Genomic DNA, 12,005 nt, shown 5'->3' on the forward strand with positions numbered 1-12,005 from the left:
ATAACATACTGCAGGAACTCTGCTTAGGGCAAATCAGCTGCAAAGAAAATAAAAGCAGAGCTTAGAAGACTGTAGGTAATATCTTTTCTGTCTTTGTATGGGAACCTACTACAGCCTGACAGGGAATAGATGCAAGCTCCTCTCTTACCTTGGTAAGTAATAATAATGCTCCTCCCTGCACGCAGCATTTATATATTTGTAAAACTGTGAAAAGCATCAGTAACAAGAGGAGGTTTAAGGGAAACCATTAGTGCCAAGGGTCTGTAGAGACTTGCTGTATTTACACACCATAGCAATACCATGACCTATTTACTGCAGCTCTGAAGAAGTCATAGATATACAGGATACAAAATTTGCAGGATGCAAGCACTACAGCAAATTAATATGCTACACCTGAGGCTGCAAGAAAAAAAAAAAGTCTGTCCAGCAAACAGATCAGCACTATGCCTGGCTCCTGATTACCAAAATCTGACACATTTTAATACCTTTAAAAGCTAGTTTTGTGCGAGGCCTTTCACATTGCCTACATTTAGTGAAATAATTGATTGTTCTGGTTTTATTTAGTGAAGGAGGGCCTAAGGTGGTAGCTTCTGGAAGAAGGTGCTAGAAGTTGCTCCCCTTTGTTCAGTGGACTCAGCCTGGCCTAGGGCGGACCCGCTGCTGGCCAGGGCCAAGCCAATCGGTGGGAGAATGTTCCCTGATAACACCTCTCCGATAACGTATTTAAGAAGGGGAAAACAGAGAAAAAAAAGGAGAAGATGTGAAGGACCTGAGGGGGGGCAGAGAGGGGGAGGCACGAGCCTTGTGGGCCTTGCAGGCCTCACCCTCTGGCCTCGCGCCGGGCAGCCAACTGGGCCCAACTGGGCCCAGCCCAGCTGCAAGAAGTGGAGAGGAGATGAGCTGGATGATGTGAAGAGATCCTGAGAGGCATCTGCCTAAGCTGAGTGTGAATAATCTGTCTTGTGAGAGGAATGGCTGGCTGCAGACGCCAAGGGCAGTGAAGAAGGAGGGGGAGCAGTTCAGTGGACTCCCGGCCAAGATTCCCCTGCAGCCCGTGCTGATGACCATGGTGGAGCAGGCTGTCCCCCTGCAGCCCATGGAGGACCATGGAGGGGCAGAGATCCACCTGCAGCCCAGGGAAGGCCCACACACCAGGGCAGGTGGAGGCCTGAAGGCAGCTGTGGCTCGTGGAGGGCCCGCTGGGGCAGCCGTTCTGGAGGGACTGCACCCCGTGGAAGAGATGACCCACGCCGGAGCAGTTTCACAACAGACTGTGGCCCGTGGGAGGGACCACACGATGGAGCAGGGGAGGAACATGAGGAGTTCTTCTCCCGACAAGGAAGCAGCAGCGTAAAACAACGCACGATAGACTGACCGTAACCCCCATTCCCTCTTCCCCCCTGTGCCGCTTGGGGAGGGGGAAGGTGGTAGAGATAATGTTAAGCCCAGGAAGAGGGAGGGGTGGAGGGAGGTTATCTTGTTCTCTGTCCCATTATCCTGCTTTGTTTTTAGCAATAAATGAATAGTTTTCCCCAAGTCGAGTCTGTTTTGCCCATAATGGTAACTTTAAGGATTCCTCCCTGTTCTTATCTCAAACCTTGAGCCTTTTTTTTCTTATATTATCTCTCCCTATTCTCTCAGAGGGTGGGGGGAGTGAGAAAGAGACTGCGTAGTCTGGCCCCAACTGAGGCTAAACTATGATATTCATCCAGGCCTAACTGCCAGGATCCTTAACACTACTCTGTGGTAGAAGGTGAAATAAAACAAGTGAAAACATTTAACCTAAAAGAAATATAAAAATACATTTTATTTCCTGTTGATGCTATGAACAGAGAAGGATTTGCCCTGCATACAACACAGACCTCCGCCTACAGTGCTGAGTAACAAATATGTCCAGTTTCATTCGAGTGTTGAATAGGTTGATGCTGAGGGTAGATGTACAGCCTATTGCTGTCAGCTGGCTTAAAAACACAACTGCGTTCAGCAAATATCCCACCAAGGCAGCAACTGTGCCTGACTTCAGTGCTCCTGTTACTCTTACACCTGAAACAACTATTCTGCAGTTTTAACAAAGCTTCTTAAAAACCCTTTACGAACAGCTAAGCTTTGGAACACTTTGTTACTGATGAATAACAGCAAGGAAGAGATGCTTACTCACTAAGGGCTCTTTCTTTTGTAGAGACTGAATACAACTGAAGATTTCTTAAACCTCCAGAAACTGGTCTTACTGCAGCGTTGGTTTCTGCTGGTCCCAGTGCCCCGCAGCCTTTTTAGCTGTCAGCTCTGCCATGCAGTCCTTTAAGAGCCAAGAGACCAAAAAGAAAGCTGAAGGACTGATCTTACAGTAATCTAAATCATACATTCCCCTCATTGTCCAGGCACTCAGGATGTCTTCCATAAAATAACTTCTAATACACATTATATATATTTGATTCAAACTTTCAACTTTTGGCCCTTATTTTTTGTTCCTCTTGCATTACAAAACACTGAAAATCTTAGACTTGGCACTGCCTCTATTCTTGTAACAGATTCTCAATAGCTATAGAAAAATGCATCCCACATATGGCCCTGAAGTCTTATTTAGGATGATGTCTTCTATAGGTGACAGGGGTCTTTGAATTCCATAGGCCATTTCATCTTCAGCCTTCAGCAGAACCATCTAGGCTGCTGCTGAATTAGAAATACAGGCTTTATGAAACGGAAACGTTAATGATAAAGCATTAGAAACTTTCACACAGGCCACTGAACAGTCGAGAGGAGAGAACGTAGAGTAACTACTTACCTTACACCAGAATAGGAACAAAAAAGCTGAAGAACTTATTTTATTTTATTAGTGGTCCATTCTCTTTCAGGCAACAGCTTCTTCCAAAGCACTGCTGTGCCACCAGCTCACACGTTCTCTTACTCGAGGGTTTATTTTAGGACCTGGGAGAATCAATCTAAAGGTCTAAGTGAATGGTGAAGTCTCATTTTAATTTACAATGGGCAATGCTCACAGACACAATGACCTCCCAACAATTACAGCAATTGCTATCCATCTGGAGAGAGATGAGAGGAGTATCTGAGTCAGCTCTAAATCTTTCTGTGACCTCTAAAACATTGCATTTCTTATTTTTATCTGTAATGGTTTGCCTGAGAAGGCAAAAGCACAAAGGTAAAGCCAGAGAAATCTGTACATATAATAAACAAGTCAACCACGCTGGGGTCCTCTGTGCAGGTTTCTCTACCTCTCAATTAATGCAGGCTCCAGAGTGGTAATAGGGATTTAGTTTTCATAGCAAAAAGATAAATACTTAGAAATATAATTCAAAGGGAATATCGGAAAGCCCTCTTTTCCACTTGTATGGATATCCTTGTATGTATATCCTTGATTTATCTATGAATTATTTATTACAAATCTTCCAGCTCTGGTTTAAATTTAAGAAATCACCGGTAGGGAGGAGGAGAACACACAGGTAACAAAGCAAACAAGTATTCTCAAGAGGCTGCATCTCCTTCTGAATCCCAAATCATGCTGTTACACAACACATTGCCTTTTCTCAAGATATCCTTCTCAACATATTACTCAAGACTCCAAGTTTGGAGCCTACGTGGAAGTTTTCCACAAAGGTGAAGCAAGTATTTTCCGTTTGGCAGTTTAACAGTGTAATAAATCAATAAGAAACAAGAGTAGCTATTAAAAATTGTATTTCCCCCCCAACAGTTACATTTTTAGTGAAAAGATTCAACCACATAAACACTTCACTTCTCTCCTTGAAAAGATTTAACAGCTCCAAAATGCCATAGATACACATGGAGGATGCATGTTAGCTCGACAATGACAGGCCACCACAATCCAGCCAGCAGCCAGAAACACACATATCCCCCAAAATTAACCCTTTAAGGGCTGCCCCACTTTGCACCAAAGTTAAAATTAAAGTACCTCTTAGGCAACCAGGTCAAAATTTAAAGAATCTTTTGGGCTCATTCCTGGTTTATTTTAATAAAAAAAAAAAATTCTTATCTGGGCCCACAAACAGAAGTGAAAGATTTACTTTCACATTGAACTTTACAAAGCTGTAAATTAATCAGAAGGATCTTTTTCACAAATAGACGTACAGTTGTTCTCGTTACACAGTATTTATTTGCTCAAGATAATTTCCCTCCTTGTGCTCACCAGTCCATTCTTCCTTTCGCATACATTCCACGGTTCTCTCAAGTTTCTTCCCCGATTTGAGACCACAACAGCATTCTGTCATCACCATTTCTTGCCATGAAAACGGTCATGTTGTCACAGTCAGATTCTGGAATTGTTACTTCAAATAATTAACAACCATATGAAAGGAACTAGGAACAGGTGAATGGAGTTCTGCTTTAATAGATTGTGAAACATCTTAAAGTCAGTGCAACCCACAGGGAAATCTAGAAGTAGTGTAAAAATGACCTGCACACATGAGAAAAAAAAACCCGAAGTGCTAGGTTTTAGGCAGCAGTGCTAGAAATTTTATGTGCAGGTTCCTGAACAGTCAGTGCACTTCGGGAATTTCACTGCAGGTTTTTTCAGTTTGTAAGTGTGTGTGTCTGTGTGTTTTAAGGCCTTGCAACTACTGACAGAGTAAACCTGGGAGTGTCACCTGTACACTCGCTCTTGGACAGCTTAATGCAGCGCTACTGCCTCTTGGAACAGTGCCTGAAGAAAATGGTATTCTCTTAGGATCCGGATAATCTCCAAATCACCAAACAGTTGCAAGGAGCCAAACCACATGCGATTTTTCAAGTGTCTAGAAACTTAGTTTATTAAAGCCCAGTGCAAGTTGGATTTAAGTTAATGATCATTAATTTTCCTTATGTGAGAGCTAGTCTTGTGCAGCAGTTAAAGGGTTAAAGTGGAACTATATGTCGTATTTTAAACAAGTTCGCATATCCTCTATACAAATTTGGCAAATTCACATCACAGCCATAGATCTCCTTTTTGCAATTCCTGCAAAATATCTACAGCTCCTCTGTCAGAAGCAAAGAGAAGCCACCTGAACAGCCAGGTCCACCAGGAGTTCACAGCACAGCCCACACAGTAGCACAAGACGGCTGGTGATCTCCATGTTCCAGCTTAAACAGGTAGGCTTCGTGAACTAAAAATGCTTTCGACACGTGCTCCCAAAAGAGCTTGAGGCCACAGAGCAGATGAGTATGGAAAAATTCATTGCATCAGAAACACTGCAGCCAACAGGAAATCAAAAACATGATTTCAAAGCCAATCAAAAAACCAAAACAAACCCAAAAAAGCAAGCACTGATATGTGTATGGATGTAATAAATATTGCAAAGCACATTTGTCTTTTCCCTCCAAGTCAATAAGTATAAAGAAATAACCAATGCACCAAAACATCAGTTTTCTGCAATGAAAATGTCGAAGTCAGCAAAATACCTGCAAGCCAACTGAAGAGAAAGCATTTGCATTGTCAACCAATCACAAGTTGCTTCCAGTTCTATGCAGCCAAATCAAACCCTCTTCAAATTCACAAGTTTGACCTAAATAAGCACCACAGCATGAAAAGCTTCTTTAGAAGTAGGATGTCAAGAGACTTTCTTTAAAATATAAAATAAAATGCAAGATAAAAGGTTTTCATTGGTCAAGTTTGAAAAATTGTCTTCCTTTAGCCAATCACTGTCCCTTTGAGCCAATCAAAAATACACCTTTAGGCTTGTCCTTAATTAACACAGCCCAGCTGAGCAGCAAAAACTTATAGGAACAGATGGCTGTGAGATGCATTCTGAGGGGTAGGCAAAGGGAAATAAAATTACAAAGGAGAAAATACCAAGGAACAATTAGGGTGGGCAAAGGGAATTACTAATGCTCAGCCATCCTCCTCTGTCTTCAGGAATCTCACTGTCCTCTCCAGTTCTGTGTCGTTCAGGTGTCCTGTAGTTACTGCCTTCTGTCTTCTGTCTCTGATCTGGAAAATGCCATCACAACATCCTCAGCACCTGTAATAACAATGGGTACAGGAAAACGTGTGCCGCAATTACTTCCTTTAAAGAACAAGTGGATAGATGCAGTACCCAAACTGTCATTCTACACATCCATAAAATCATTAGGAAAAGAAAGAGAAGACAGAAAGAAGACAAAGCTGTGTTTTCTTATCTTTCTGGGAGTGAAACCTGAAGTGGTCCAAACATTTCAACAGTAGATTTAAAACGTTCCTTTGCAAGCCTACAGAAATCAGTTTGTTTTTAAAGAAAACTAAGACTTCCTTGCTTTCACGTATTTCCAAGCAGTAAGACTTGAAAAAAAAACAAAACAAAAAACATAGGATTGTCACCACAGCCATGTAAAGATAATATTTTTGTTTGTTTCATTGCCCTGTAAACTCTGGCACTGCCTAAGAGAATCACTGAGCTTCTCCGAAGTATGAGGAACTCAACCGTTCAATTAAACTTGTACTGCCCCATGCATCAAATTGTCCTTTTAAAGTGAAATTTAGATATTCTTTACTTCATCTTTATTCATTACTCTTTGCTTTTAAGAATAGACATTGTTTTAACAGGCTAGTTGAAAGGTTTTTGGTGTGCCCCCTGCCCTGCCACTCAAAAATCATTTAAGCAGCCGTTATAAACTAACATGTCTTGAAAACATTCCATTCTCTAATGGAATCGCAGTCTTTTCTTTCAAACTGAGGGCTTCCATTTGCCCTAGGAACAGATTCAGCTTTGCTAAGTAATGCTTTTATCCCTAGCCTGAAGAAATCTTTTCCAGAAGAATTCAGTGTGTGGACTTTCTCAGTTATTGGATTTTTAATTTATTTTTTTTTTCTTTTCAATTGAGGCTATCAACTGTGTATAATTACCATCAAAACCCATGTGCCCTAAGCACAGAAAGATGTTATTACCTTCCTATAACCATCTCCAAGTCTTTTCAAACTTGTGTGGTCTTTCAAGTGGGCATTTATAGCAGAAAGGCCTGAATGGCTTGAGAATCACGTCTGATAAAGGCTTGTAAAGAACACTGCATGCTAAGCTCTCATTCTTCAAAAAGATACTTTGGGATATTCATTTTAAAAAAAAAAAAATCTCTCTGGACTTCCTAACTATAGCACATGGCCTAAGAGGCACTTAAAGAGAAATGTCTTCAGGACAACGTGGAAATAAAAATACATCACACGGTACTGTCAAAGCAGCCGTTTAAATCAATATCTCTAGTCTAGACAAGAACTGGAAAACAACCCTGAAGGGCTGAGTGCAGTAGTTTTGATTTCTGGTAAAAATTTGATCCCCGAGAAAGTCAGATAAAAGTAAATGCTTTCTTTCATCTGCAGATCCTCTAACAGCATTTATCTAACTGATCATAAAATACGATGAATCCTCCAGTCACTGTCTATAATTTCCAAAAATTATTTCATCCATTCAAATGATCCTAAGTGTTTCGGTCTAACAGATGACTCACTATGACCACTTTGGCCTTCATTAATTAATTTGATCTCCTTGGGATAATTTTGCTTAATAAGTTTTTCTTTAAAGCTTCTATTAAAGGATTAGACAACAAAATAGGAAATGTCAAGAGCAACAACGACTGCCTGTCCCATTCAGGTAACTGAGCAGCTCTACAGAACTCTCCTACTGGCGTTTGGAAAGTTCAAATTCAACTTGGATCAAGCATCAGCATGTAAAAATTCTCCAGTCTTTTACTTGAAGCATATCAAGAAGCAGATTTCAGCTTTATGCCCCAAGCAACTTCTGCCTATACACCTGCATACAAGGTAAAAGAGAGGGGACTAATAAAAATTCCTCATCTGCTATAGCTAGATTAATTTCCTTTTTCAGTTCTCTAATTTGCTCTTTAGTTGCAGTATAGAAGGAAAAGCAGCCAAAAAAGGGGGGGGGGGGGGGGAAGAGAAGGTTGTAAATTCCCCTTGCTAATGGCCTTAAAAACTAAATCAATGCTTGTGAAATGCGACCACATTTATTTTTATACACTGAGTTATAAGCAAAGGAGGAAATATTATGGACCAAGCAGTAGTTTGATTTTCATCTGTAGGACCCATATCTTATAGGACTACATCAAAAACTGCTCTGATGCTCTCTCTTGCCAACACTCAGAAGCCCTGCAGTCATCTCGCTTTTCATCTCCTCCACAAACTGTTTTTTCCTTGATCAAAACATAAATGATATATAGCACTACAATCCAGCTCTGCTGTGTTGATTTTTTTTTTAAATGCCTAAGAACCAGTAGCCCCTACAAAAAGAAGAATTTTATTTGCAAGGATTCTGAAAAACAAGTCCATGCTAAAAAGAGGAGGGAGTAATGACATTTAAAAGCGTTAAGAAAGCGAGTGCACATAAAGCACGGCCGATGCCACTGTATTTTTTCACATGCATCTCCCTTTAAAGCCAAGGAGGCTTTGCTATGCAAGTCCAGAGCAGCTGGAGTAGCCTAGCAACCGCAGCATCACACATGACGTCACATTAGCACAAGCGATGAGCTGGATTACTTAACAGATGTTGATTGTTTTCCTCAGGTCTCCCCTTTCTACGGTCAAAATATAAAAAAAAAAAGTCTTATAAGCATCCTTAAGTTTCAAGCAGAAAGGGCAATTTAATTCTAGATAATCATGCAACCCCATAAACACATTGGGATATTTCTGCCTGTCCCAAACAATCTCAGCTTTCGGCACTGCTCTTCCGTGCAGCCCACTGTGCCGAGGACGCAGGCGTTTAAAACCCATGATGAGCAGAAATAGCTTTCGGCACAAAGGACGCCGGGAATTCTGCAGTTCATTTTGGCTTTCGCTATCAAAACGGCTACCGCAGGAGAGCGGGTTCGCACTCAGCCAGCTCCTGTTCTGATTTTCTAGGCCCACCTGGCACAGCTTCAATACCAGCGTCGCTGTCAATACGAACTTCTGATAACTTGCTATTTGCCCAGACTTTGAATGGGAAACGAGAAGGAAGTACAAGAAATACAGCTTGTCCACACAACAGGAAAAGAGAAAAGGCCAGATTTTAAAACTGTGTTCTATTTGGAGGAAAAAGCAAGAGTACAATAAAGAATACAGTGCACTTGATAACACATAGTTTACCATATAGCACTTTTTAAATGAAGGTGCAATCAGTACAAGAACCAAGGTGGATAAACAATTCATTAAGGAAAGATTATGAATTGTGTTTGAAAGGATAAATCATTGGGCTGAAAAGGAGATTATGACTGCACTTTCTCAACAGTCGGCTTTTGGATGAATTTTACTTAACACTTTCATAAATGATCTGGAAGAGAAAAGTAGTCTTATCCTAATGAAATTTGATGGCAACATGAAGTTAGAAAGTTCCGCCAAAACACCAAGGAGCAGCAAAACAATACGCAGGAACGAACAGGGTAGCGGTAAAGACCTGAGGTGGCAAAGGGAGTTTAGCTATTCTTTTAGAAAGGAAGGAAAAAAAAAAGATTAGAAGTTATATACTTCTATGTCTCACGGTATAGTTTTAAATAAGATCAGTAAAGAATGGTTTTTAGACACAATTCTGAACAGATTTATTTCCTGCTCGCTCCTCAGTTCCTTTTCTCATTTAGTAGAACTGCCAATGTTTTCATTTGCAGGAATTATATACAACCCAGCATTTGCAAAAGCCTCTGGCAATTGCCTTTAAAAAGACAATTTGATCTATCAAATAAAAGGTAATATTACCTTCCAGGTAGACAACTAAGTGGGTGGGTAACCTGAGGGCACAGCACCCAACAGAACAACACCTTGCAGTCAAGACTCAAGCCTATGCTGATTTCTTTTAAGATTACACATTAAAGACCCAATTTAATCCTTAGTGAGGTGATAACATTATTACAAAGAGAAATATAGCCTTTATCCAAACAACAGCAGCCACACAGAAAGTTCTTGCAGGCTATCAAATCTGATGCCACCATGCAGTTACGAGTACAGGACCATCTACTTCACGCCAAAACCAGTAGTTTCCAGACAAGGTCAGCCCAGTCACTTTCAACATGCGTATCATCGCCCTCTGGGCATTGCATCTCGTGACCTTATTTATATTCACTAACAAAAGAGAGAGTTCGTTATCCACCACTTCTCCATTCTTCACAAGCACCGTGACTCTTGAGTGAGATACAAAAGGCAACAGTATTCCCCAGATCCAGAACCAGTTTGTTCAGGGGAAGTGCAAAAAGGGAAGATACCTTCATGTCCATAAGTCAATTAGTTATAATACAACAATGCCACCACCTCCTGAAGGGCAGTAAGTCCTACTGGTTTCAGCTGAGCATTTCAGTGACCTGGAAACAGAACGGAAAACTTCTCTACTGAACTCAAGCAAGACTAAGACCACAGTCTGCAAACCCAAGGAGTACTCTCAGCAGTGCTTTCAGCCTTCCAGAAGCCACTTACGAAGCATGATTATTTCTGAAGATGTCCTGTAGCAAAAAAACCTGGGTGACATCTGTCCAGAAAAAGGTCATCCACATTTCTCAGCACAAAAGCAGGTTTTGTTCAAGTCCAGTCCTACAATGCAAACTATCCAGAGGTAAATGAAACCCATCTAACAGGTCTGCTCATTAAGCAATTCTACAGCTGCCTGTGCTCATGTACAAACGCAAACATTTCCAGAGAATAGAGAAAGGGTTTCCATGTGGTGAAAGGAAAACAGGGATTAGTGAACAGAGCTTCTGCTGCAGTCCCACTTGGCTCCCACAACGGATGTTTTCTTTCTAATCAAGTAAAAAAAAAAATTAAAAAGCAGAGCACAGGTTACAAAGTTAAGCTGCACATTGCCAAAAGCCTGCACCTAAGACAATAGGACGGTGAACCATGTTTACTTTTAGCACATCCTTCACTGAGCTTTGCACTTCCAGTAATTAATGTATAGAACAATGAAAAAGGCACACTTACACCTGACCTCCTACAACCTATACATCCAACTTCACTCTCCACAGCTGTCCCTTTTCTGGGCACACATTTCTGCACTGAAATAGAGACTTACATATACCCCCCAAAATATTCCCCATCTTCTTTCATGAGCAAAGCGTTAATTGTCACAGACTTTCAGACATGCAAATTCTTCTCCCCCTTCTTCTGCCTTACACTTTCTCACCCTCATCCTTACTATAAATTAACAATAATTAACAGGTAGGCCTATGTCCTGTCTTAAAAAGCAATAGTGAGAGTCTTACTCCACTAACTTTCAAAAAAATCCCACTGCAATTAGGTTCTAATTGCATTTCCTTGGATTGCTGGATTTAGTAGTTCTTTTACACCACCTGGACTTCAGTCTGAGCAAGTCAAGATGATCTGAAGGTGAAATGACTTTACCGCACAGCAGCAGAGACTGTAGGTAGCCACTGAGCTCAGCACATGCAACTGCTCATCAGTTCACCTACATTTCAGAAAATTTCACCAAGATGACTGAAGCTGATGCTTTCCACAGCAAGTACTTAGCTACAGCGACATCAAGCCAGTAGGGTACAAGCTGGATTAAAATCACGCTACCTTAACACAAAGGAAGATGCTAACTGATGCACCTAACAGCTGCTATTTCCAAGTGTTCTTCGAATGATGAACAGATACACAGACCTGACTTGTTTGTAGTCAGCTGCAAAATTAATTAAACTCAAATATCTTTTAGAAATCCGAAGGTTAAGCCTATAATGAATTTATGAATACTGCTAAATTAAAAAAAAAAAAAAATTACTTCCCTCAAGATCTTTTTGTACAAGAAGTTCTTCAATCACCTTCCAGCAACTATCTTCTGAACATCAACTCTTCTCTAAAATTCCCAGTACTAGGATCCTAGTCTGGCATTCTAAAAATACAATATGCACTGCTAAGAGGAGGAGCACATTAAAACAAGCATTGTGTTCAGAAGAATAAAACTAGACTGAGAAGAGCTCTATACCCATTTCTCCATCACTGCCTGGTATGTTATGAGCATGGTCTCCCTCCTAACTCCACAAGCACCCTGGGTTCATTTTTAATGCCCTACCATTCAGAGAACGCGTCTAACTTAGCCGAGGCATGTGTTTGCAGCTCA

General features: G+C 40.9%; 1 protein-coding gene across 1 annotated transcript in view; it reads right to left on the bottom strand.

The window, feature by feature from the left end:
- Positions 1-3,670: 3,670 nt before the first annotated feature.
- The window catches only part of CTNNBIP1 (catenin beta interacting protein 1), a 28,159-nt gene continuing 19,824 nt past the window's right edge, over positions 3,671-12,005 (bottom strand). The window contains exon 5 of the mRNA XM_010122254.2: positions 3,671-5,963. Coding sequence (XP_010120556.1) covers positions 5,905-5,963 — 59 coding nt within the window. The 3' untranslated portion in view covers positions 3,671-5,904. The remainder of the gene's footprint in view (positions 5,964-12,005) is intronic.

This window comes from Chlamydotis macqueenii, chromosome 21, assembly GCF_036417535.1.
Source record: "Chlamydotis macqueenii isolate bChlMac1 chromosome 21, bChlMac1.mat, whole genome shotgun sequence".
Classification (NCBI taxonomy): domain Eukaryota; kingdom Metazoa; phylum Chordata; class Aves; order Otidiformes; family Otididae; genus Chlamydotis; species Chlamydotis macqueenii.